Here is a 27,682-nt window from a genome sequence, read left to right on the forward strand (position 1 = left end):
GTTTGAAGAGACTTCTGTCACAGGTCGGCAACTTCTTAGTTACAAGCATATCCAAAAAGCACAAAAGAATTTGAGAAGTTAAGTTTGGGCATTGTGGCTTAGTTACAAGCATTAAAAAAAGCACAAAGAATTTGAGAAGTTACACACACACATTATATATATATATATATATATATATATATTACACATATATATATATATATATATATATATATATATATATATATATATATATATATATATATATATATATATATATATGTGTGTGTGTGTGTGTGTGTGTGTATCTTATTCATTGAAAAGCATAATCTATTTATGCGATATTTTGCTATTTTGCTAATCTTATTTTACTAATAAGGAATTACTTTTAAGATATTTTAGGGAGAGGAAATTATCTCTTCAAATATTTTACTGTCGTGATATTTAAGTTGCTCCTAATTTTACTATCTTGAACTCTATCATTAAACTGGCCGTAATAACGCACATTTCAACGCATTTCAAAAGGTTAACATACACACCGATTCACTGACAAACATGCGCGCGCAAACGCAGAATAAAATTTAAAAATGGGGGAAGTGCCAGCAACTTTCGGTGTGTGTGTGTGTTTGCATATATATATATATATATATATATATATATATATATATATATATATATATATATGTATACACACAGTATACTGTATTTTTTGTTATGAACTTCAGAATTTGATCTGGAAGCTGTAACAAATTATTATTTAGATTCAAGAGGATCTGTCTCTTTAAAAATCAGTTGCCAGCAATAGTGGGGCAGATAAAGAGTAATTTATTAGAAGAATTGTGCAAATGATGATACAAGCATCAAATTTGGCACAATTGTTCTCCAAGGGATACTAATTAAATCTGCCCGATTGGCCAATTGAAAATCCAAAATGGCGGCCATTTTTCAAGATGGCCGCCAAAATAACCACCTGAGGTTGATGTTTTGCTTAAAAATATTTGTAGTTGTCCGAATTGCATGATCTAAGTGTGGATTCCTATGTTTTTAAGCCTGCTGATGTATATTTTGTAGTTTGTAACATGGTTAAGGCACTGTATTAAAGGAGTGATTGTCTGGCAGTACCAAGGCACATTTGTGACATCACTGCTGTGAAACTCAGCATGGGGTTCAGTGTCAGCTAAGTAGGAAACTTATGTTGGCATCATACTGCAACAACCTACTAGTATCCCAAATGCTGCCTAATCAACCCCAAATCAGTAATGGACAGGACGTGCCAGCGCGGGAGAGCCGAACCAAGGATAACAGGGTTTTAGTTATCTGGATGGTGTACAGATCGCACGGGACTTATGAGACTGGATGAACGATCGGACTAGGTGTATGGCACAGTGCAAGAACCTAGTTGTATCCCATACAGGAAAGCACCTGTTGTATATTACAGGACATAAGAGGCCTATTATACTATTACATGTATAGGGTGGTAAAAGGATAAACCTTCGACCCTGAACGTCATCGTAATCATGGATGCGAACTGTACTGGACGGTCATGGAAAACAGACTGGACCAAGTGTTGCCTATGTCAGGAGGTTAAGAAAGAAGATCTAAAATCACCAGGCCAATCATAAGAGGGGATGATGGATATACGAACCTGGCAAAGAATATTCCTCTGTTTCACTCAATGCACTACCAATTAAGACTTGACGAAGGTTCTGGGATAGAGGAAACGTTGAGAAACAATAAGGCACAATATCATGAGAGTTGCAGGCTTCTGTTCAACAACACAAAGTTACACTGAGCTGAAAAAAAGAGCAAGTCATGTAGGTAATAGTGATGAGGGCAGTAGAAGTAAGATTCCACGAAAGCTCCAAGAAACTAAAACAAAAGAATGCTTCTTCTGCGAAACTGAAGGAGGGGAGCTTAGAGAAGCAATGACAATGCAATGAATAGGAGGATAAATGAATGTGCCAAAACACTCAGTGATAAAAACTTCTCGCCAAACTAAGTGCTGGAGATGTCGTAGCCCAAGAAGTGAAATATCACCCTGGCTGTTTGGTGGCATTGTATAACCAAGAACAGGCAGACCTAAAGGTGCAGGAGCAAGAAAAAGCACAGGAACACTGGAAGGATGCATATCCAGTTGCTTTCTCTGAACTAGTCACCTACATCTGCGAGATGAAAAATGCCAGTGGGAGGCCACTGATTTTCAAGCTTGCTGATTTGACCAAGCTTTACAAGCAGAGGCTGGAACAGCTTGGTGTTGACTCGCCTGATGTTCATCCTACTCGACTCAAGGATCAGCTGCTTTTGCACATTCCACAGCTGCAAGCTAATCGCCAAGGACGAGAAGTTCTGTTGGCTGTTGAAACTGATGTAGGTTCAATCCTATGAGAAGCATCCTGTTATGGTGAAGCGATCCTTCTAGCAAAAGCCGCTGGGATAATAAGACAAGACATGCTCCGTCAGAAGTCGAATTTCAGCAGCTATTTTCATGACAAAGACTCAGAACAGGTTGTGCCACCATCACTGCTTCAGTCTGTTTGCATGATCGAACATGGTGCAGACATCAAGTCCCAACTCCATCATGGAGCATCGAAATCAAACTTTGCTATATCACAACTTCTACAGTACAACTGCTTCGCCAAATACAAGAAAGGAACGGATGTCCACAGGCATTCCAAGGACTGGGAGCCACATTTTGCAGTCCACATGGGCCTGTATGTGTTTGCCAAGACGAGGAAGAGACAAATAATTGAAATGCTCCATGAGAATGGGCTCAGCATATCATATGACCAAGTCCTAGAAATCTCAGCACAGTTAGGAGAAGCAGTTGTTGCACAGTATGTGGAAGATGGAGTAATCTGTCCCCCAATCTTGAGAAAGAATTTGTTCACAACTGGAGCAGTTGACAACATAGATCATAATCCGACTGCGACCACAGCTGAAACATCTTTACATGGTACAGGTGTGTCATTTTTCCAGCATCCAAACACAGGAAATCCTGGTGATGAATGTGAGCCACTCAAACTAGATATAGTAAAAAATGAAGGTTAAAAAAGTTCCAGAGCTTCCAGAAGCATACACCAATATTCGACCAGCATACATCACCAAAAACCCCAATCTGCTAGGGATGCAACGACTGATGGGAGCAAGTCTATAATCATCAAGGCTAATGACACAGATGTGCTAGTCATAGCAATATCTGTACTGCCATCCTTCCAGAAACTAGGTCTTCAGGAAATGTGGATTGCCTTTGGCCAAGGAGCCCGTATGCCATGGATTCCAGTCCATGAGGTAGTTTCTGCAACTGGGCTTGAGAAAGTTAGAGGGATCCCCTACTTTCACGCATTCACTGGGTGTGACATTGTGTCTGCCTTCCATGGGAAAGCAAAGAACTCTGCATGGCAGACTTGGAATGTATTTGATGATATTACTGAAACATTCATCAATCTCAGCCAGCATCCAACATTGATTCGTGATCTTGACATGCAGAGGCTGGAAAGATTCGTTGTCCTCATGTACGACAGATCAAGTACAGCCGCTTGTGTGGACGAAGCAAGACTAGAGCTGTTTGCCCGCAAGCAGAGGCCGTACAACTCAATTTCACCAACACAGGCAGCCCTCAGAGAACATGCAAAGCATGCAGCCTACCAGGCTGAGATCATTGGACAACACTACCACCGATTGCAGCAAGCTGTCAAGAATTGACAAAGTACTCCTGTAAGAAGGCTTGCAAAGGAAGATGCAAGTGCTCTCAGGCAGAGCTTCCCTGCACATCACTCTGCAGCTGCATATGTGAACAGTAGCAGATCGAGAAACAGCAGCACGGTATGCATAACTTTGAAAATGTACTAGCCGGGACAAAACTTATGTAAAGAAAGACAAACATCTTGGTGGTCATCTTGAGAAATATGTCTCAGAGTGCTTTTTAAACAGGAAAATATAGTTCAGCAGGCTTCAGAGCATAGGAATCCACACTTAGATCATGCAAATCAGACAACTACAAATATTTCTAAGCAAAACTAGTAGAAGGTAGAAATCAACATTTACCCAATGACGAAAAACATATCAACACTTGCACGAGAGTCGAAGGCACTAGAGAGGAAAATATCCTTAACACTAATATACAAACTCAGTAATTAATATTAAAGAATTTACAATGAAAACCTTCACCGTTCAATATAGTTATATTATATTCTAGAGATCTTGCGTAGATAAACAGCGCTGTCCTTAAGGGGGGCTTTACACAACACTAGATGTAGCCTATTATGAAGAGGCAGAGCACATTAGTCCAGCTTCAAGAGTTTCTTAACCTGAAACCACACAAGATGTTACATCCATCGCAAACAAGGTGGCTTTCATTGGTAGCTGTTGTGAGGCGTATTTCAGTGATACCTGGTTGGCCGAGAGAGTTATGTCTGCAGAATTTTAATTTTTAAGTCTTCATAATCCCTTTATTAAAGTCGTTTACCATTTTCTTGACTGGGTTTTGCCGAAGTTCACTAATTTCATTGCCTTTATTCAGTCAGACAAAATAGTTATTACGGCACTACGTGAAAAAGTTTCATTGCTATATAAGGAATTATTATTTTCATTTATGGAAAGAGAGTATGTGGTAAAAACCAGTCTTGAAGCAGTAGATCCATGTAGACAAGAAAAATATCTTAAGGATACTGAAATGTGCCTTGGTTTTTTATAAACTATATAGAGACTCCTTGAGAGTAGCTTGTTTAGAAATAAAGAAAAGGTATGATTTTAGTGACAAAGTGATCTAGATCACCAAATTAAGCAGGTTTACGCCTGAAAATGCATTGTCAAATGCATTTAGAGAGACGACTCCTTCATTATACCCTATCATTTCTGAATGTCCTTTAATTGTCACCAGATGATAAGTCACTGATGCACAGAATAGATGACCAATGGAGACTTCTTCCAGTATTTAAAAGTTCATTTGTCACTGAATATAAGACCTTTGCTGATAAGTTCTGGGTTGAGATTTTGAAGAGAGAGGAGGATGACCCTTCTGACCTTGCAAATTTTGCCCTCAAAAATTTTAAGTTTACCTCACTCAAATGCTGAATGTGAAAGAGTTTTTAGCAAGATAAAATTTATAAAATTAAAGTAAGAAACAGACCGAATACTGTTAACGGTGCTTTGTTAACTGCAGAATGTGTCAAAAGACAAGAATCCTATATTAATTTTAGACCATCAAGTGACATGATAGCATGAGTTAGAAATAGTTCACTATTGTACGGAAATGTAAGAGAAGATCTGGGTGAATAAAATCATCTCTCTCTCTCTCTCTCTCTCTCTCTCTCTCTCTCTCTCTCTCTCTCTCTCATATTAATATGTTTTGTATTTGAATTATCATTGATATATTTTTGTACTGGAATAATTAATTTTCTTTCTCAGTGAGTTTATTGCAGTTTTATTTTAATTTCACTCAAGAAGAAGTAATTTTGAGTTTTTTGTAATAGAGCATATTCATAGTTTTGCGCTTGAAATATAGATATTCATTTTCATTAAATTTAGAGGAACTATGATTTTGACAAGTATGTTTCAGTAAATAAGTATACTAAAATATCTTTCAATAACTCCTTTATCCTACGCCTTATTATGTTATTAAGTTGAAAGTGTGCACGATAATTCCTTTAAAAATACAATATATTTGTACGATAATTTTGGATAAAAAACGATACTTTTAAGGCCCATGTACGATAATCCAGTGGAAAAAATCTGCCAACCTGCAAGCTGGCAACTCTTTTTCTCTTGAGCTTCCTTCCTGTATATCGCTTACGTAGGGGTTTTTTCGTGGTTCCGTTGTTTTATTTTTTAACTCGACTATAAAACGTATATGGCATAATGAAGTAGCGTGCCATGGCTACATCTTGTGTCTTTTACTGGACGAACTTGCTATGGCAAGTAGATCAACTCAACAATAAGTTAACTGCAACAGGTATTTGGCTTTTTCTCAGGATGCCATTAGGATAACTTTTGACTGCAATATAAAGTCTGCATTCATCACACTGGAACCAGCGCTTCGCCACGTTTGGAGTGCAAACAAACATGCTGTTAGGTTTGTCCGATAAGGTAACATAAGTTAGGCCTGTGGAAGTATAGCCTACAACCAGGCATATCCTAAGAAAGCTGCAGCCTGAAAAAGGGATGTAGGTAGGAGTTGTGATCAACAAGGTAAGGTGCAATATGAAGAAAGACTGTTTTAGCATAGATTGAGTTTTAGTAGGAATTCATATAAAGTAGACTTAACAGAATCTAATTAATCCTGATGGGTTCCGGCACTTGGTCTTCAAGACCTAAACTTCATAATCAATCAATCAACAGAATCTAATATAGGGTAGCCTATGTCAAACAACTCCCAGTGTAGTCTATGTCAAACAACTCCCAGTGTAGCCTATGTCAAACCACTCCCAGTGTAGCCTATGTCAAACAACTTCCAGTTCAGGACTTAGCAAGAGCTTTGGAAATGCCACATACGTAGAAGTTATACACAGTAGGGTCATCACAAGTGGAAGTACAGCATAATGATCAGGAAATAAGCAAGTTACCATTGACATTAGTCAAAGGTAAGGGACAAACCTTATTTGGCCTAGATTGGTTAAGGTGAATAAAATTAGACTGACTAAAATTAGACTGACCTAGTATTCTAAGGGTTACAGGTACAAAACAGGAGCCTACAGAAGGAATTTCAGTAAGCAACCTAACTTCATAGCGTTACTATGTTTCAATGCTCATGTATGCATGTTGTACAAATATTAAATGACCATCTCTCTTCTTCCACAGGTAAAAGTTAAGTACAGATTAATGAAATAGCATACTGTATGCCACAATGCCCTACCTACAGTTAAGGCTAATTGTGCAGTGCATGCATTTATTCATGGTGCTGAAGTATGTCACTTACGTGATTTCAAGATTCCTACAGAAGTTCATGATATGAATAATGTACCACTGAGCAGATATTGAATAACTTGCAGAGAGCTGACATTGCTGAATGTATTTCTAAAACATGCAATAGCATTTCTGTTTTAAAATTAGTGATTTCATTTTTGGCAATAATTTTAAATGATCAGTCATTCAAACACTTGCCTGTGCTGAAATTCGTATTTGAACAACTGCAGTCAATGACTGAATAAATCTGATTATTCATCAGCGCTGGTAATATTGTCTTCTTTGTCATATAATTGTTCCCCTCAAAGTTATAGACTCTTCAGAGATAAATTCCTAATATTGCCAAGTTACTCTACTATCAGGAATGTGTGTGCTTCCAAACAGCTCAGCCTGGCATTAGAACAAAATTACTCAAATTTTCCGATGTACATTAAGAATTAGTACCCAGTGACAAAACAGTGATAATGATGGTGGATGAAACTCACTTGAAACCATATTTTGTTTTCATGTTGAACAGCATAAAGTCCAAATTCAAAGAAATATGTACATATCATTCCCACTAAAATCATGAAAGCTGATGTTCTGCACTGCACATTGAAGAAAGTAATTATGGGCTTAGAAAAAATAGGTTACACTGTCTTTTGCGTTGTTACATCTTAATGCTATTATGTATCCCCACCCATTTCAGGGTAACAGACCCCTTTTTTTCATGTATGATTCAGTACATTTGTTGAAATGTTATCAGGAATAATTGGCTTGGCAAGAAAGATATTAATAAAACAATGAGGTTTCCTTGGTTATCCTTTGATGGAAATCATATTTGTTCCGACACAATATACAAACCGTTGGTCCTCTACATTAGGAATTACTTCCAACGAAGCTGGAAATGCCATTGAACTTTCGAACAAGGTGGTTAGGCAGTTAACTACCGACTGGGAGGCGGGGGTACATCCTGCCCGGATGTAAACATTCCAATTTGCTTTCAGCTGTCATGCACTGCAGATGTGTTTCTCGCTCTCTGCCCTGACCGCTGTTGAGTTGTTTTTCCTGGTGGGATGTTTCTTGTTTTTCTTGATTTTCATCATTATGAATGTGGATAAACCTGTAAGCCCTCCTTTCCCCGGCGTGTATGTCCTGGGGTGGGAGGGAAGAAGTGCAATAGCTTCCGCTCCCATGTAGATACAGACCCACATGCCCTTTGCCCCACCTGCAGAGGACGTGTGTATTCCCGTAACTCTCCTTGCTCGGAGTGTTGCTCCTGATCTACCGAGCAGTGGGTGAAGTTTGCCTCTCCTTCAGGTGAGGACTCCCCCTCCCCTTCTTCACTTGCTTCGTCAGGTATGGAAGGCTGTTGGGGAATGGATGATTGGGACATCTTCTCTGGGGCCTCTCCTCTCTCCAGGGGGGAATTTTTTCACCCGGGGCAAGTAGAGGTTGCCTCTTTTGACCCAACTTTACCTTCAGGCTTGGTGGTGGAGGCGTCTCTCGGTGGCCAGGTCTCTGACCTTACATCTACTTGGCTGCACCATGGTCTTCCTGGCGTTCCATCATTGGAGGGCCTGGTCTCATACCTGTCCGGCGTTCCTGTGATGACCCACGCAGCTACCACTTTCACCACGTCAGCCACCACCATAATGTTGTTTGCCAAGATGCCTGTGATGGTGGCCGCGCACCTGGCCACCCAGGTGAAAGCCGCTCTTGCCGCACTCCATGCCATGCCACTGCCTCCTGGCTTCCTGGCTCCTCTATCTCTACCTGGCCCCTCCATTATGGTCACATCATTAGTGCCCTATATCTGTGCCTGCTCCTGCTATCCCTGCTGTTGCCGACCCATGCTCGCTCCCGAATCCGGTTCCGGCTCTTGGATTTACCTGCTCTTGCTCCACCCCTGTCCTCTACCCATGCAACGAATCCTGGCTTCCCTGACTCCAGTGCTGCTCCACCTGCCCCGGTAGCTGCTGGCCTGATCACCGACGTCTCCGCTACCTGGGTTGTGCCCACTTCCCTGGCTCCCCGGCTGCTCCTGCATCTTCTGCTGTTCCCTCCTGGATGGGGGACCTGACCACCATCCTGAAGATGACGAAGAAGTTGAAGAAGAGGTCTAGGAAGGTGTCGTCGTCTTCGTCTTTGTTGTCCTCGTCATCTGCTACCTCTTCTTCTTCTTCTTCCGAGGCTTGCCAGCCAAAGAAGAAGGAGCCTATCTCCCCTCCTCCCCAAGAAGTCTCATCCTGAGACCTCTAAGGGACTACCTCCTTCCACAGGGAAGGCAGTGGGATCTCTCGTCGGCTCTTCCCAGCCTGTGCTCCAGGGAACCAATTTGCTGACCCCTGGGCCAGTTGTGTCGGGAGCCAAGGGCGTGCAAACCACGGCATGCACCCCCTGCTGCTGTGCTGAAGAAGTCCACTTCTAAGGCCAGCACTGTGTCGGACACTCTTTTCTGAGCTGCACTAAGTACCTGGGTTTCTAAGGAGACCCGGGTACCCCAGTCTGGTACCGGAGAGACCTCTCTCCATGCTGACTCGGGCACAAGACGGGTGAAAGAGTCCAGGCAAGCAGGTGCTCTGACTCTTCCTGCTAGCACTTCTTCGAGTGTCAAGTAAGGTTCCCGGGAAGGTGTGCCAGTCTCTCAAGTCCGGGCACCAGGCAAGAAGGAGAAGAGGTCCCTTGCTCAGTCTTCCCGAGAGGCTTCGGCCTTGAAGAAGTCTGGGGCACGTCAAGAGGACAGTGCAAGTTCTCGCCAGCCAGCCACGCGTTTGACTCCGCCCAGTCCCCTGCCATGTTTGCCTGGCCAGCCTGGCTCAACGGAGCTGAGCGCCGGGCTTGACCCACATGAACTGCTCTGCTCTCCTTGGGACAATGCTTTGCCAAGGCGAAAGCTTTTTCCTCGACCTGGGTTGCTGTACCACCGCGGGTTGGTGACTGCCCCTGCCCGCTGCTCCTGCTGTTTCCACCAGCAAGACCAGCGGGAGTGCCCTATCCTCTTCGCCTGTCCCCTCAACCTCCTTGGCTCCCCCTAGGAGGTGGTAGTTGGACAGGAGGAACTCCGTTGAGTCGTCTCCCCAGAGTTCGGCCTTGAGGGCTTACGTTCTTGGCTTGGTTCTTGGATCGACCAGATTGTACGCCCGCGCGGAGCAGGAAGGATCACGGGTCTGTCGAGGTTCTCCCTCCTGCAGGGAGAGTAGATCGGGAGGACCACACCCTGGAAGGACTCAAGGAACCTCTTCCCCAGGACGCGGACACCCCCGAGATACAGATGACTTTTGCTGAGGTAATTACGCTGATTTGTCAGCACAAAGACCTTGGGGAAGGGATCACGGCCTCATCTGTGGATCATCCTTCGCGCCTCGAATCCTTTTGGGGACCAAAAAAAGGAACCCAAGATTTCGGTGGGTCCACTCTTGCTGAGGGGGTCCTCAATCAAGTGAATGGTCTTGTGTCTGGGCAAGACAATTCCCTGCAATCGATTGCTCGGACAGGCTGCTTCCCCCTCCTCTGCCACGACAAAAGTGTTTCTACACGCCCTTGGAAGGGCCATTGCCCCCTAAACAGGTTGACCCGATCTAGTTCATCTAGGTCCGGGTCTCTCGATGCTGCAGCTTACTTCAGAGAGTATTTCTCTCTTGCAGCAAGAGGCAGCAACCCTGGAAGCCACCGCTATGGCAGCTTTCCAGGCAGTTTCCTGGTTGGATCTGTGGTCTTTCACAGTATCCAAAGTGGCTGCTTCCTCGGGTGCTATCGTACCCGGAGAGGACTCCGTTTTCAAGAGATTGTTCCAATCTGGAGATAGAGCCATCTCCTACCTCGCCCACCAGACGGCAAACCTTTGGGCCACCCTGGTCCTTAAGTGGAGAGACACCATTCTTTCTCGCTTCGCCAGGTCCAGGTCCTGAGCCAGCAATGACCCTGTGGAACGGACCGTTGCTGAGTTTTACCTCTCTCTTCCCTAGAGAGTTGGTGGAGGCTGCGGTGGAGAAACGCTGGGCCGATGACAGCGACCTCCTTGTCCACCAGGCAGTGGCCAAGACCAACTTTCGGGTCAGGCTAGCTCTTCCTCGTCCCCTAAGAAGTCCCAGTCTTCGAAGGGATCCCTCAAGAACACCCAGCCTTCTTCTACCTCTGGAAAGGGTGGGTCTTCGTGCTCCTTTCAGCCCACTTTCCAGTCTGGAAAAGGGGCCAAGGTGAAGAAGAAGAAGGCGAAACGCTAGGGGCGGCGTTCCCCCCCAACTGCTGCTGAAGGCGGGGGTTGCCTGTCGTGCCATTGGGCAACATGGCAGCAATACGGAGCTGAGACCTGGATAGTGGGTGTCCTTCAGGGTGGGGTGGGGGGATGATATCTACTACCCTGCAGCTAATGGTTCTTTCCATAGTTTTTTGTAAGTACTAGAATCAGATAAGTTTTCCATTTTTTTAACATAGCTAATTTTATCCATTATTACAAAACAACTGGATTTGTTGGCTTTAGTAATGTGCAAACTTTTATCTTTCTTTGTTTTGTAACTTGCATCTATAAACGTTTTTGGGGAATTCACTATTTTATTAGGTATTTCAGTGAATTGTGTGTAGTCTCCCTCAAGAAACATAAAGAAAAGACAAGAAGGCTTGAATTCAATATTTTCAAGAAATTGAGAACTGATAGATTTCATTTCATGAATAGGATTCCCCGGATTGTATAACAGTGCTACTGAACAGAATTTATAGTAGACTTAGATTCAAGCTAAACAAACTAGTTCACTACCTGGATCATAAATCAAAAAGTCTCATTGAGATAAGTGACTGGAATAACAAACATAAAGACGATTGTGTAATAAACCTCTCAAACAAAGAACTGAACCAGAATCTTAAGTGTGCCTTAGGCTATGGCTTTTCATATTCTACTAGTGATGACATTTCGTGCACAAACATCATCTCGGAAATATCCAAACGGGAATAGAGAAACACAATTTTATCACCTTCAATGAATTTAGTTGAAGGTCTTTTTTTCGGCTTACTTCAAATACCTAATAAAATAGTGGGTATTATTTCAAATCCCCATTTACAAAACTCGGTTGATTTCTGTGCTAGACTTTCCCATATGAATTATTCAGTACTGACAAATTAACCAGTTTTGATGTGACATCTTTATTAACTAAAGTTTCTATTGATGACTTACTTCAATATTTATCACAACATTTGGACTTGTGTAATCTAGAATTACCTACCAATGTTGTTATTAATTTGATATCCCTTTGTATAAAAAATTGTAAATTCACTTTCAATGGTAATTTTTATGAACAAATATTTGGTATGGCTATGGGGAACCCTCTTTCACCACTTTTGTCTAATATTTACATGGAACTCTTTGATTGTAGACTTATTCCAAGAAATCTGTTCTCTAAGGTGTTTTGGGTTAGATATGTAGATGATTGTTTTTGTATAGTAAAAGAAAATGTAAATATTCCTGATTTCTTGCAAACAATTAACAATCTTGTACCATCCATAAAATTCACAATAGAATAAGAAGAAAATAATTGTATACCATTTTTGGATGTCTTAGTTATTAGAAATAACACCAATTTTTGTTTTAAAGTATATAGGAAATCCACGAATAATTTGTCATGTCATGTTCATTTTTTAGAACTTTGTAAAAAATAAAGCAAAAAAGACATATTACAATCCAACCAATGTTAACAAAGAGCTTAAGAATATTATCTGTTTACCATTTCATCCTAATTTCATTCCTCCAGTGCCCATTTTAAAAGCTATTGATATTAACTTAGTATTTAAATATAATAATATTTTGAGAAATGAACGAATTAATAATAGCCCGCCCAATTCAAACAATTTTGTATATAGCATTCTTTGCAAAGAATATAATAAGATTTATATTGGTCAAACATCAAAAGGACTAAAAGTAAGAAGCTTCCAACACAAATATGCCATTTCAAGAAGCTTATCAAATAATGGCATTGCGGATCATTAGCTTAAGACAGGCCATGCGATGAACTGGGATAAGTCAGCAATAACCGACAAGGTCAACGACCATCGGAAAAGGAATCTGCTAGACACTGTGGTTATTGAAACTACGTTTACTAGGAATGTTAATCTACACCCTGGAGTATTCCTTGATCCTATGTCCCTGTCTCTTTTGTTTAAAGAACATGCTGCCCAGATTAAACTGCAATCCCGCCCCACCCTTCAGTTTTTGTATATAAGGATCTGTCAACTTCTTTTGTATTCAGTGTGAACTTGAAAATGTAGAATAAACTACAAAAGTACTTGTTCAAATCCCGTTTTCACTCACCTTCTGACGTGGATTATATATATATATATATATATATATATATATATATATATATATATATATATATATATATATTCAATCAATAAGCTACAAACGTCCTTTACTATCTAATTAAAACTACCTCGGAAATAATATATTTTTCATATATGTTACCGAAGGGGAATTTTTTAGGGGTTAAATGAGTCCACTGTAGTCCTGAGTTCTTGTTCTTCGCTGGTTCGAGCCCACAGGACGACGAACTTATTATCAACTAAAAAATTCCCCTTCGGTAACATGTATGAAAAATATATTATTTCCGAGGTAGAGCGAATTGATATGAAAGGACGTTTGTAGCTTACTGATTGTATATAAATCACGGTGATGTGATAAAAGTCATAATATGGCTGCGTCAAGACAAACGCACTACACGGTTAGCATGGCATAGGTGGTTGGATATCGTCTCTAAATACAAACACCTGAATTGACGGGCGATTTGTATATGGGAGACGATATCCACTTATACCTCACTTGCTGGCTGCGTGGGTTAAATGCGTCCACTGTAGTCCTGAGTTCTTGTCCTTCACTGGTTCGAGCCCACGGGACGACGAACTTATTATCAACTAAAAAATTCCCCTTCGGTAACATATATGAAAAATATATTATTTCCGAGGTAGAGCGAATTGGATGTTAAAGGACGTTTGTAGCTAACTGATTGTATATGAATCACGGTGATGTGATAAAAGTCATATATATATATATATATATATATATATATATATATATATATATATATATATATATATATATATATATATATATATATATATATATATATATATAGATATATATATATATATATATATATATATATATATATATATATATATATATATATATATATATATATATATATATATCATATTCCCTTCATTTCTACTTCCCAACCTCTGTTGACAGTCGTTTCACAGTGCAACTGCGAGGTTTTCCTCATGTTACACCTTTAAAACCTTGTTGTTCTGTTTGCCTTTAGCACTGAATGATTTCATAACGTCCCTTATGTATGTTAATCTTACTTTTCAGGAAAAGTAAGATTAACATATATATATATATATATATATATATATATATATATATATATATATATATATATGTATGTATGTATATATGTATATATGATTAATGTTGCAGGTGAAGAAATAACTACAGAGTGTTGACTGGTTTCGACTTTATTTCTATTCCTCACCTATGGTTTTAAGTGACATTATATGTTATAAATATACTATATATATATATATATATATATATATATATATATATATATATATATATATATATATATATAATGATAAATAATATTGCCAAGACCAGGAAGAACATTCTTTATTGTACAAGCTTTCGAGGTATAAAACCTCATCATCAGGCTGAAAAACCGACAAGGATGAGAATCAATAAAATTACAATAAAATGAATTGTCATAATAAATCTTCGGCAAAATACTAACGAAATATATAAAATGAACAAGATTTACTATGACAATTCATTTTATTGTAATTTTATTGATTCTCATCCTTGTCGGTTTTTCAGCCTGATGATGAGGTTTTATACCTCGAAAGCTTGTACAATAAAGAATGTTCTTCCTGGTCTTGGCAATATTATTTATCATTAAGCTAAGATTTCAAAGTAGCCGCCCAATTACCGAGACTATATATATATATATATATATATATATATATATATATATATATATATATATATATATATATATAAATGTTATATATATATATATATATATATATATATATATATATATATATATATATATATATATATATATAAATGAATTTTATCACATCACCGTGATTCATATACAAGCATTAAGCTACAAACGTCCTTTAATATCCAATTCGCTCTACCTCGGAAATAATATATTTTCATATATGTTAACCGAAGGTGAATTTTTTAGTTGAAAATAAGGTTGTCGTATCATGAGCTCGAACCTCTCTTGACGGCCGTGTGGTCTTGTCTTCCGTGGTTCGAGCCCACGAGACGACGCACTTATTACTAACAAAAAATTCCCTTCGGTTAACATGTATGAAAATATGTTATTTCCCAGGTAGAGTGGATTGATATTAAAGGACATTTGTAGCTTAATGTTTATATATATATATATATATATATATATATATATATATATATATATATATATATATATATTATATATATATATATATATATACATACATACAGTTTTTATATCTTATTTTTTCATTATGTGAGCCTTAGCATATGCTGATGAAATTTAATTTTTTACATCATCTTTCTCCAAAAGATGACCGAAAAGACATGAATAGAACATTTACGCATATTGTATTGAATAAAATTTAACTTGCATTTCTTTAAAAGGTGATGTAAGAAATGTTTTCAAGGCGTAAAACTCGTATCTCGAAGGAAAAATAAGAAGAAAAAAAAAGACTAGATTAAGTGATTTATTCCGTTACGGAACATTCAACTTTTCGACACTTGTACAATTTTATGTGTTGAAGTCACACCCAAGGACTGGACAGTTCAGTATTCCATCACCTAATTCTGTCGGACGTTCTCCTGCGTCTAGTTCTCCTCAACAGGTGTGCACCGTCGACATTTGCAGTCGACAACATTGCTGAATTTCTTCTCGAAGACGAACCCGTCGTCACAAGTCAGGGGAATCCGGATTGTCTCGTAGTTCAGCGGCTGGCAACTCTTGCAGTCATTCCCTTGACTCCACAAACCCGACTCCCGCTCTGAAACAACAGGAAACTCGGTCATCATATAAATTCTCTTTGAGGCTCTGAAGTATGGCGAAACCGACGTTATCACGTCAGAAAATCCATAGTGGTTACTGAAGTCACGTCAAGTGTTTTCAAAGAAAATAAGATAACTAGACTTATTTCCGGAAAATAAGGTGCAGGGTCAGTTAAAAATGGATTAATGACGTCAGCTATTAAAAGAGCCTTTGGCCAACAGAAAATAAGAAAATCTGTAAGGAACTAACTTCTATCATTAGCTTCATGATAAGTAAATTGAGGCGAAGGTTCAAACAATATACCCAAAAACAATTACTTTTAGCTCGCCCTCCGTTTGTTTCTTCACTCTTTCTCTATACACTTGTCACGACAAGGTCAAAGACCCTAATGAAGGCACTGGCGCCAGTGGCAAGCTTCCAACGATATGTTGGGATGAGGTACAGAACATGTATATCCAAAGAGTGAAGAAATCGAGTAGCGGAGAGGGCATTGTGGCTATTACAAAACACATACCTAAGTCTGGTAAAAGTGACCAGCAATTCTATACACTATATACACACACAGGCTTACAATCACTCTTACACGTGATTTTATATATCATAGATCACACGGGAGAGATGGAACACGGTTGTAGATTCTGATCGGTGTCGCCTTTATTGCTAAGCCGTCTTCAGGGGATTGATACAGTGTGGTATATTATGAATTTTTACCACTTTGCATCTAAGTCCTCTGAAGATAGCCTAGCGATAAAGCTGACAATCGTCAGGATCTGCAACTGTTTTATCTCTTCCCTGCGGTGTCTGATTATATATATATATATATATATATATATATATATATATATATATATATATATATATATATATATATATATATATATATATATATATATATATATATATATATATATGTGTGTACGTGTTAAAAGTATGTCTTACCCACGGTCTAGGTAATATACCGTGGCCTTACCTATGAAAGTCTTGGTGGCGCAGTAGCCTAAGCAGTATCTAATAGGCTCGCTGATAGGATTTCTGTTTGTACAATGCCCGTGCTGGTATGACATCATATAAAACATGCCGATGGTTTCGTGGTCGTCCACTACAATAGAACTGCACTCTCCTGTAAAATGAACTGTTTCGTTAAGCCATACCCTTTCCTAAATATTCCATTGTATTTATGATGTCTTTAATGGAAAATCAACAAGGGATCCTTTTAGTGGTCTGCAGTGTCACAAGATCAGATAAATTTGATTAGAAAATAAAGCTGAATGAAGTTATCACTCATGACGAACGACCCTGATGGGGAAATGTGCACACATTCCAAATGTAATGGGCCTAATTCATGTTTTACCTTTTGTAGGACCTTTCTCATCTGTCTTCTGTGGCCTCCTACGGGTTTCCATACTCGAATCATATTCTTCTTTCTTTTCTTCTAGCGCCGTTGTCGTAGAGTTATCTTGGCCATCGCTGGCGGAGTCTTTATCCGTTACTGTCTCGGAAACATCATCGTCGCTCGTTCTTTCTCTTCTGTTCCTCCGGTCATAGCGGTTAGCGCGATCTCTCCTGTCCTGCCAGCGGTAGCCATTTGCTCGGTCATGTGAGCGGTCGCTTTCGGCATCAGACCGATCCACTCCTTCCTCTTCATCTGCCATTTCCTTGGCGTCTTCTGGTTTTGTCTCATCGTGCTCTGATAAATCCCTCTCGACTGTACCTGGGAAGTCAAGTTACCCGTTAGCTAAAATAAAACGACGGATTTTAGTGAGGTCCCTGGTTAAGAAGGTCAGTCCCAACTCTCTCTCTCTCTCTCTCTCTCTCTCTCTCTCTCTCTCTCTCTCTCTCTCTCTCTCTCTCTCTCTCGTTACATTTAACCATCTAATGTGTTGTAAAAATGTAGGCCTATGTGAATGAAAAATAGAATTTCAAAATGAAAACAAGGCTGGACACTGACCTGCTTTCTTGGAGAGGTGCAACCACGAATCCTCAGCTGTCTTTATTTCTTCCACAAATTCTAAAACTCTGTCCAGCTTGTCTTCAATCGCACTAAAAGGAGATCTTGCCTCTGAACTTACCTAGAATAAGGAAAAGAAAAGGGTAAGTTAGCTTAGTACTTAGTCGATTCGGTAGTAAACGAAGTCATATAGTTATTAACAGGTGCTAATCGAATGGAATGACCTCAGACTCACCTCTGCGCAAATATCTCTGATTTTTCGAAAACCTTCTTCCTTGACGTCACACGTATAGCTTCCCCATGCATGGGTGCAGGCAGCTTTCGTGCAGACTCCTATCATCAGAATCCACAGAAGAGGATGTCTCCTTGTTCTGTCCATCGTGAGGAATTTCTGTCCAAGCAGAGAGAAGTTCGTTGGTAGAATTTCTGTAACACAACATGGAGAAATTCGTAGAGGAAGAACACTGTTAATTAAATTAATAGGAGGCTTATGGCAAGTTTCTTCATTGCACAAGTTGCTGATTCAACATTCATCATCTGTCAAGATTTTTTTTTCAGAAAACAAGTGAAAGAAAACACGCATATTACCCAATTAATCCTCCCTTCCCCTTCCCCAATTTAGGCGCCAAGTAAAAAGAGCTCAAGAGATGTGTTTATTTGTAAGGAAGATTATTTATGCACATCTTGGTATGTCAAAATTTATCTGTCAAAAATTCACAAAATTATATAACTATCTGGCACAGTGGTGGTAACAGTTAGAACCTGAAGTGTTCTATGAAATGTAAACTTACCACCACATGTGCTCAGGTCAGTGCATCAGATATTTTCAGTGTAGAGCTTGAGTGTCGATGGACCGCCGAATTTACCTGTACAGTCACAATGAAACCAGAATGTGATATCAGGAAGTGACAGACTTCCTAATCCAATCCAGGTGAGTCAGCAGATTAAATCGTTGGTTTTGACGTAAATATGGAAAGCGTGGCGTCATCCCATTAATTGGATCAGACACGTGTATGGTCTTCACCATTTAATCGGAAGTGGCAGAATCAGCAAATTTTTAATTGAAAGTTTCAGTTGGTCGCCGTGTTGTTGCTATGAATGCCTCTTTAAAAGCTTGGTGGGCTTCGAGGCTTGCTCTGTGTGACCACGGAGGTAATTGTACAGAAGAGCTCCGAGGGGCGCCATATTTAGTCAGTGGCCGTGGTTTAGTTCAGTCCCTCGGGGGTGAACGTACAAACATTAACAAAAACGGTAAAATTCTCAAATTAGCTCACCCAGCTGAGGTAGAACTAACTGATGTTGATGTTAGTTCAGGTGTGAATATCCCTATATTGGATGAGCAAATAATCCCAGAAGTTCAGTCCCAAATTAAGAATATTAAGCCGGACAAGGGTTATGGTCCCCATGGTGTCCATCCTGGTGTCAAGAATTTACTCCCTGTACAGTGGGTGGTCACACATGCTGCATTGTTTAATGCTGTCTTTATGTTTGCTTCGTATCTTAGTTTGTGGTCCATTGCCAAACTGTCCACAATTTTTAAGAAAGGTAGTAGGCAAGAACCGAAAAATTATAGAGGTTTTGAAAAATTATACATGATTGATTTTGTGCTCAAGACATGAGAGATGGTTTAAGCCATGTATGGAACAAGCTGGTGCAAGATTCTTGACTGACATTATTGACTAAGACTAAAAAGAAAAAGCTTTTTGTAGCATTTGTTGATTTTAGTCAAGCTTAAAATCTAGTACCTAGAAAAATGTTATTCAGGGACTTGAAGCACTTTTGGTGTGGGGCTGTGATGCTGGCGGCACTTGTTGCATTATGAAGGTAACCAGCAGCATTATTAACACAGCCATTATGACTACTAGTTGGAGTTGGTCAGGGTAGCTCTACATCCTGCTTGCTTTTTGTTTTGTACAGGAATGACCTTATTGAGCCTTTTAAAGAAAACTATAATGCTAATGGCATTTTTGTCATGGCTGCATTTGTTAGTTCTGATGGACAATAGGGTCCTTGTTGCCCAAGCAGAACAAGCATTATAGATAAAGTGTCTTTGATGAAACAATATTGTAATAATAATTACGGTATGAACATTAATGCAGCAGAAAATAATTTTTTTTGTTATCCACCGGACAGAGCAGGAACAAGAAACAATTGTAGGGCAGTGCACAGCTGCGCTACAATTGTGCACTCAGTACACATGCCGGGGTTCAATTTTTACTGCGGATGGTTCCATATCGTCCTTGGTCATGGCTCATGCCCCGGCCAAGGTGGCACATGCCGATAAATTTATTTCATTTCTAAGTAAGAATGATAATATCCCATTTGTCGTCAAGAAGAGAGTCTTTGATGCTGCTTTATTACTGTGTCTTCTATTCTGTACGGGTGTGAGTCTTGGCTCAACGTTGATCTGAGGCCAATAATAAAACTGTATATTTGAAACTGAAACTACAACTTGGTGTTAAGGAAACTACTTGTAACGATTTATGTTACAATGAAACGGGATATCCACCATTGCAGGACCTAGTTCGGACTAGGCAAAGAAAGTTCTTTACTAAAATGCACTGCAAGTGGCCTGTGTTGGATGATGACCCTCTAATGTAAGTAATAAACACCGTAAAGTATGAAAGGTATAACACCCGAACATAATTATCTCCATGGACTAATCAGCATAAGAGTAGATGATGTCAAAGTCGCATGGAGACACGACAGCATCATATTTTTCATTCAGATTCATCTCAGAGAATAACGTAGCGTGACATCAACACAGTTCTCTCAGTTCATGATATTCAGTCGGCGGTGGAGGTTGCCAGTAGGTGGGGTGGGAGGGGTCGCGGCCGTCTCTCTCGCTACTGACGGAGGAACGTTTGTAAACTTGCGGAGCCATACTGGCAGACGCAGGCACCTGTGGGGCAGCACTGCCAGAGAACGCAGACTATACAAAATAATTATAATTATATTATACAAGTATTGGGGGACATACTTCCAGATCATCGTGGTATGCCAGAACATAGTGAAATAATATACTTAATTCTGTCTACATATATATATATAATATATATATATATATATATATATATATATATATATATATATATATATATATATATATATATATATAATCATAAAGCTCTTTGTCATTTCCTCATATATATATATATATATATATATATATATATATATATATATATATATATATATATATATATATATATATATATATATATATATATATATATATATATATATATACATATATATGAAATTTTTATCACATGTGACTTATATACAATCATGAAGCTACAAATGTCGCAATATCAAATTCACGCTACCTCGGGAATATCTCCGATGGAGAATTATCATCGAAGGGAATTTATAAGTGATAAATGGATTGGTACTGCCGGGTCACGAACCCTCGACACAGAACTTATCCAGCAACTCCAGTCGACGTTGTTGCTGGATAAGTTCTGTGTTCTGTATCGAGGGTTCGTGACCTGGCGGCAGTACCAATCCATTTATCACTTATAAATTCCCCTTCGGTGATAATTCTCCATCGGAGATATTCCCGAGGTAACGTGAATTTGATATTAAGCGACATATTTAGCTTCATGATTGTATATAAATCACAGTGTGATAAAAATTTCATATATATATATATATATATATATATATATATATATATATATATATATATATATATATATATATATATATATATATATATATATATATATATATATATATATGAGAAATGACAAAAGAGTGTTGTTCAAACTTTTCAGATATTATAAATTTTTTCTAGAATATATTTCAGCTTTATGTTTTTCAGGTCAGAACAGTAGTTAAGGTTCTGCTTAAATGTTTATAAGATTCCTTTTGTTTTTAGCTGCAGTTGAAGTGTTACCTATTGTTGTCTAAAGACCTCCAAGTTTTAGTGTCAATGTGTTTATAGAGAACTTTGACTTTGACATGCTCCAGGGAATGACTGACATGATTTCTACAGTCTATATCGTTGGGGGCTTTGACGAGTTGCTGGAATCTCATTCGTGTGGTTCATAATGTTGAGTGTGCAACAACCTCGACTAGACACTCGTTAGATCTTGTTTTACGTGACTCAGAAAATAATTGTAATGGATATTAGTGTGGAGGAGAAGCGCACCATATCCGCAGTAGATAAGCTCAAATCTTTTCAAATACCGACACTGAAATACAGTGTGGTAAAGAAAATAAGTCTAAGAAATAGATAGAATTTTTCTCCGCATGGTTTTATTAAGAAAGTGATCCAGAGAATATATGCATGCAGATATCAATATGCGATGTGATCATTGCAGCCTTGCTGAAAGCGAATTGTGTAAATTGTCTCGTGAGTGTTTATAATCCGGCGAATAAAAGTGAATATGATAAAATGCGCCCGTTAATAAAGGAATGCTTAATCATTAAGGACAGATCACCTTGGTTTAATGGTGAGATTCTAAGACTGGGGGGGGGGGGACAAAGACATAAAGAGGACAAATGACGCAGGTTATAGACTGAAGGTGCACGGGAAGAATGTGGAACAGTCAGAAACCTTTACAGTTATCTAATAAGGAAGAGAAAAACTGATTATCTAAAAAAACTACAAGCAAGAATGAGTATGAATAAATTATATAAGCTTCTGGGTAGCTGAACGAGAAATGTGAAGAAACAAAGGCTCCAAGAAGAACTAGCTGATAATTTTCTTGAATTTTTTAAGGAGAAAATCGAGAACAGGAGTGTTACTCGGGTTGAAACTTCCAATCGGATAAATACTCCTCCAGAAACAAATGCTAGACTACCGTGATGTAATAGTGTAAATAATGATGATTTAAATGATTATTAAAAAGGCAAAGAAAACAAACTATGGAACTGATCCGATGCCAATATCTGAATTTGTTGGAGTGGAGAAGTTATCCTGCTTTATTGATGTAATAGCGAAAGTTATAAATATCAGTATCTCTGAATACAAGTTTCCTACGTCTGAGAGTGTGGCTGTTGTTAAACTAATCTTGGAGGTGTATTTGATCATGAAAGTTCAAGTTCATACAGGCTTTTTTTGAATTTTTCTTCTATGTCCAAAATGCTGTAGCAGACGGTCAGTTGGCTTATAGGCAATTAAACTCTACAGAAACTGCTGTATGCTCTGTCGTAAAAGATCTATCTGTTGGTGTTGCTCGATTTTAGCGCTCCTTTTGAGACAGTTGTCCATGAACTTTAAAATGATTTACAGTCGACTGGTGTTACTGAAGAAACTTTTGAGGATTTGAAAGACTACCAGTGTAACTAAAAATATTGTGTACAGACTGAGAACCATACTCATCTTATGAAACACTAAGAGGAGTACCACAGGGAAGTGAATTAGGCCGTTTTGTTTTGTATTTATACGATTTGATTGTCAAACACGCTACAGGGATATAGGGTAAAGTTCTAGCTATTTGCAGATGACACCAAATTTTACTAATACATAAACTATATTAAAGATTCAAATGAGAAAATAAATTACTTTCTTCCCAGTACTAAGGATGGATGACGTTTAAGCGGTTGAAATTAAATAAAAATAAAATTGAACTCATGTTGGTAGAAAGAACAAACGATTCAAGAAACCTTGGTCATTTTCGGCTAAATATAAATGGTAATGTAGTTCCGATCGTTGACAAAGGACGTACGTTACTTACGTGAACTACTATACTGTAATTTGTCTCTCGGTGCTCATGCCAATAATGTTGTAAGGGTTCCTGGCCATCATCTTAGAAATATTGCCTTTGTTGTAAATTGTCTTGAGTGTTCTCAAAAAACTTTATTAATTGTGCCGTAAACAGAGCATACTCTTGTAACTCTATCATAATCTGCCGAAGATGCAACTTAGGAAGCTCAAAAATATATATTGAAAAATATAAAGCGGCATGATTAATGAAGGGTGTAGCACTGCATTGCGCCTGTATTGTTTGAGTTGAACTGTGATGTGTCTTGACTCACCAAGCTATCAAGAATGGGTGTCTAAAATATTTGTATTTGGCGTTATTTGAGCCAAGATGCAATTTGAGCCAAGATGCAATTCGAATGTAGGCTTTAGAGCCTTTATATTTGCCGCTCTAGGACTATAAAGCAAGCTCCCATTTGACGTCAGGAGGGCTGAAAATATCGAGTCGTTCCAGGAAAAATGAAAGACTCGAATTTTTTCTGGTTGCTGTGACAGTCAGTGTGGATTTGACAATTGATGTCAGCGTTGTCATTTGATTGATGAGTTTGCGGGTGGGCCTCGCAGAGAGCGCCCTCGACCGAGAGGGACGCCAGGAAATAAAAGGAACAGAGAGTAAGCGGTCGTTTTGTCTTTTTCTTTCGAAATATTTGTTATTTCCTTAACTACAAAGCTTATTTTTTCATTTGACTTGTTAGATATATTGTCATTTCACGACAGAATGTTTGTTCATTGTAATTTTCTAACAAAATATTTTTCATTTTATTACCAAATAATTTTGTTATTTTCTTACAAAATACTTTTGTAATTGTCTTACAAAATATATATTTTGTCATTTTCTTGCAAAATACTTATTTTGTCATTTGCAAGGCAATCAGTTTGTCATTTTCTTGCCATTTTTGTAAAAATATGTCATTTTCTTAAAAGGTTTTTGACATTTTATGATAAAATCTGTCATTTGCCATTTATTTTACAAATGTTAAATTTGTAGTATTTTCTTACCAAATGTTTGCCTTTCTCTTACAAAATACTTTGATAATTTTCAGAAATAGTTGCCATTTAGTTCCTTTTTTATAAACTTATGTTATCACGATATCTGTCATTTTCTTCTAAATATTTGCCATTTCCTTCCCTGCAAAATGTCGTTCTGCAATATTTTTACAAGATGTTGGTATCCGTAGGGGGTTTAGTGCTATCAGTGCACCTCACATGGTGCATTGTAGGCATTACTTAAATTTCTTTGCAGTGTCCCTTCGACACCCTCTACCTATGCTCTCTTTCTTTTTCTTCCATCTTGCTTTTTCACATTCACTTTCCTCCATCTTGCTTTCCATCCTCTTTCTTCCGTCTTGTTTTCTTCCAGTTACACCTTTAAAACCTTTGCTCTTAATTTCACTTGCAGCGCTTGGCCTAAATTTTACATTCCAATTCTAATTCCTACTGTATGTCATTTCCGTACAATTTGTCATTTTGGTATTTTCTCAAAATATCTGTTGCTTTATACTGGTTTAAATACATTTATGCCTACTATAGAACTTTCTTTTATTACGTCCATTGTCGAACCGCCCCGTCTTATAAACAAAAAAATGTTTTTTGTATGAATTCCAGCCCATGAAAAGTCTCCAGTATTAAGGATGCATAAAATCATCAATGCTTCACAATAAAAATAAACTGGCAAGTAACAAAGATTATTCACTGACATACATAAAAGGACGAAATTATTCCATAATTTACTAAAACGGTAAAAGTTCTGTAACAAGATTGAAAAGTGAAGCCTTACAGTTGTTACGTAGAAGAGGAGATGCAACAGAGCAACAGTTAGGCAACTCCAACTCATTTTGTCGAACTTTGAAATCTACGGAGGTGGCAAAATAAAGTGGTCTCTCTCCGCAGGACTCTAGGTGTTGGCCATTATTGTTAGAGCCAAGATAAAATTTTATATACACATAACTTGTATACATATACACATATATATATATATATATATATATATATATATATATATATATATATATATATATATATATATATATATATATATGTGTGTGTGTGTGTGTGTGTGTGTGTGTGTGTGTGTGTGTGTGTTGGAAAGTGCCTTACCATCCAGGAAATATACGAGTTGTAGCAAGACGCAAGCTAATCGGTAAATGGTTGTCTGAGGGTCCGGTGTATTGCTGGCAAGTCTTCCTTCTGTCTGAATGAAGCAACTGGTATTGGGGGTTTTTTCATATTTGTTAGTTAAAATCTGTTTAGTCAAGTAGATTAATATTTAAACAATGATAATTACACAATACCAGTTGGGATAGGCTATTAAAATCATTACAAAAGTTATAATGGGTTATCAAGCAGGCTACTTTGTTATGGAATTGATGTACACTATACGCTATGTGAGCAGGCTCCAGGGTATGGGTTTTGAGGCGGGGTAGGGTTTTTGCCAATCTCCGTTGCTCAATGGTTTTCGTTTATGCGCGGGAGAGTTTTAAAAATCTTTTAAACTATCCTACACAGTTGAGTCATATATATATACATAATATATATATATATATATATATATATATATATATATATATATATATATATATATATATATATATATATATATGTGTGTGTGTGTGTGTGTGTGTGTGTGTGTTTAACTGAATCACGAAAATATGAAGCGTGGTGAATGTATAAATAAAGGCAAATGCCACGAAGGAAAAAAGTAAAACAACGGAGTGGCTGCTAGGCCTTTCGACGTCCTTTACTAGCAGACTTAAGAGAAATATAAAAATAAGGGGCTTAAGGGCACAGAAAAGCTCATATAATTAACAGACGACATACAGATATCCCTGAGGATGGGGATTATAAACGAACAGATGCACCTGGAATCCAACATCGTTGAAGAAATAGTGAACCTACCAAAACAAAGATAAAGCTTTGAGAGTTTTTTTTTTTACAAAAGATTAGGCCTAATGGGTTGAAAAATCATTGACGTAATAACTAATTTGTCACCTTATATATAATTTCTATGTTTTTGTATGTTTAAGTTTTTTTAATGTTTATTTTTCAAAATTGTTATTGTTTACCAAAATATGTAATCATTTATTCATTCCAAGGTCAATTTTCATCCCCTGTATAATCCTTTAATTGACTCCTTCCTGCTTTCGAGCCATTAGGCCTAATCTTTTGTAAAAACCTCTCAAAGATTTACCTTTGTTTTGGTGGGTCCACTAATTCTTCAACTGTGTTGGATTCCAGGTGCATCTGTTCCTTTATAATCCCCTCTTAGAGATATCTGTATGTCATCTGCCCATTATATAAGCTTTCCTGTGCCCTTATTTTTATATTTCTCTTAAGTCTGTTAGTAAAGGACCATTGTAGTCAAAAGGCCTAGCAACCACTCATTGTTTCACTTTTTTCCTTTGTGGCATTTGCCTTTATATATATACCATATATATATATATATATATATATATATATATATATATATATAATTATAAATATATATATATATATATATATTATTTAATATATATATATATATATATATACATATATTATTTATATATATATATATATATATATATATATATATATATATATATATATATATATATATATTATTTTATCATAGTATAATTAAACAAACAAGTCATGAGCAACGTAAAAGTTCCATTCAAGTTACAGCTACAATCTTTTTAACCACTTGCAAAATCTGTTCAGCCTAAATCTTCCTACACTACAACCTTTTTAACCACTTACCTCAACGCAGAGTAACAGCGCAAACTGATAGACTTGTTATTATATAATAATACCGTCGTTTGTGGGAAGAGAAGAGCGACCTTCGTTTTCAGCGTTCCCTTCCGCTGAAGAAACACTTTTCCTTCTCAGCCTCGACTCAAACACTGAACCTTTTCTGCAAGGTTTCGTCCCTTAAGTAGATCCAGAAGCCCTCCACGAGCCCTGCTATTTTCGTGGACAGATTTGTAGAGCTTCCTCTTGTTTTATCTAATTTATCTAATGCTTCTGCTGCTCTTCTTCCTCTTTCATGGCTGTCAACGTTTGGACATTTCCACGAGGAAAGAGCTCGCGTGTCATCACGTTTACCTGAGGATGGTTGATGTG

General features: G+C 38.0%; 1 protein-coding gene across 2 annotated transcripts; it reads right to left on the bottom strand.

Moving 5' to 3' along the window:
- Positions 1-15,610: 15,610 nt before the first annotated feature.
- Positions 15,611-27,469, bottom strand: LOC136851246 (myb-like protein X). 2 transcript variants are annotated; one of them, XM_067125201.1, is made up of 6 exons: positions 27,320-27,469; positions 18,104-18,294; positions 17,869-17,989; positions 17,272-17,631; positions 16,891-17,040; positions 15,611-15,918 (listed from the first exon to the last, which is right to left on the bottom strand). In XM_067125201.1, exons 2-6 carry the CDS (start codon positions 18,245-18,247, stop codon positions 15,746-15,748), a joined length of 948 nt encoding a protein of 315 aa, XP_066981302.1. In that variant the 5' UTR covers positions 18,248-18,294; positions 27,320-27,469; the 3' UTR covers positions 15,611-15,745. The 2 variants fall into 2 exon arrangements, with proteins under 2 accessions (XP_066981302.1, XP_066981303.1); XM_067125202.1 differs by having other exon boundaries at positions 18,104-18,259; positions 27,320-27,458.
- Positions 27,470-27,682: the final 213 nt, after the last annotated feature.

This window comes from Macrobrachium rosenbergii, chromosome 23 (genome assembly GCF_040412425.1).
Source record: "Macrobrachium rosenbergii isolate ZJJX-2024 chromosome 23, ASM4041242v1, whole genome shotgun sequence".
Classification (NCBI taxonomy): Eukaryota; Metazoa; Arthropoda; class Malacostraca; order Decapoda; family Palaemonidae; genus Macrobrachium; species Macrobrachium rosenbergii.

Excerpts from the sequence above, each read along its gene's own strand:
- LOC136851246 (XM_067125201.1), bottom strand. The coding sequence starts at position 18,247 with ATGGACAGAACAAGGAGACATCCTCTTCTGTGGATTCTGATGATAGGA. Across the intron at positions 17,990-18,103 it reads TCAGAGATATTTGCGCAGAG|GTAAGTTCAGAGGCAAGATC; the intron begins GTGAGTCTGAGG and ends TCCTTATTCTAG. Across the intron at positions 17,041-17,271 it reads TGAGAAAGGTCCTACAAAAG|GAGAGTGCAGTTCTATTGTA; the intron begins GTAAAACATGAA and ends TTCATTTTACAG.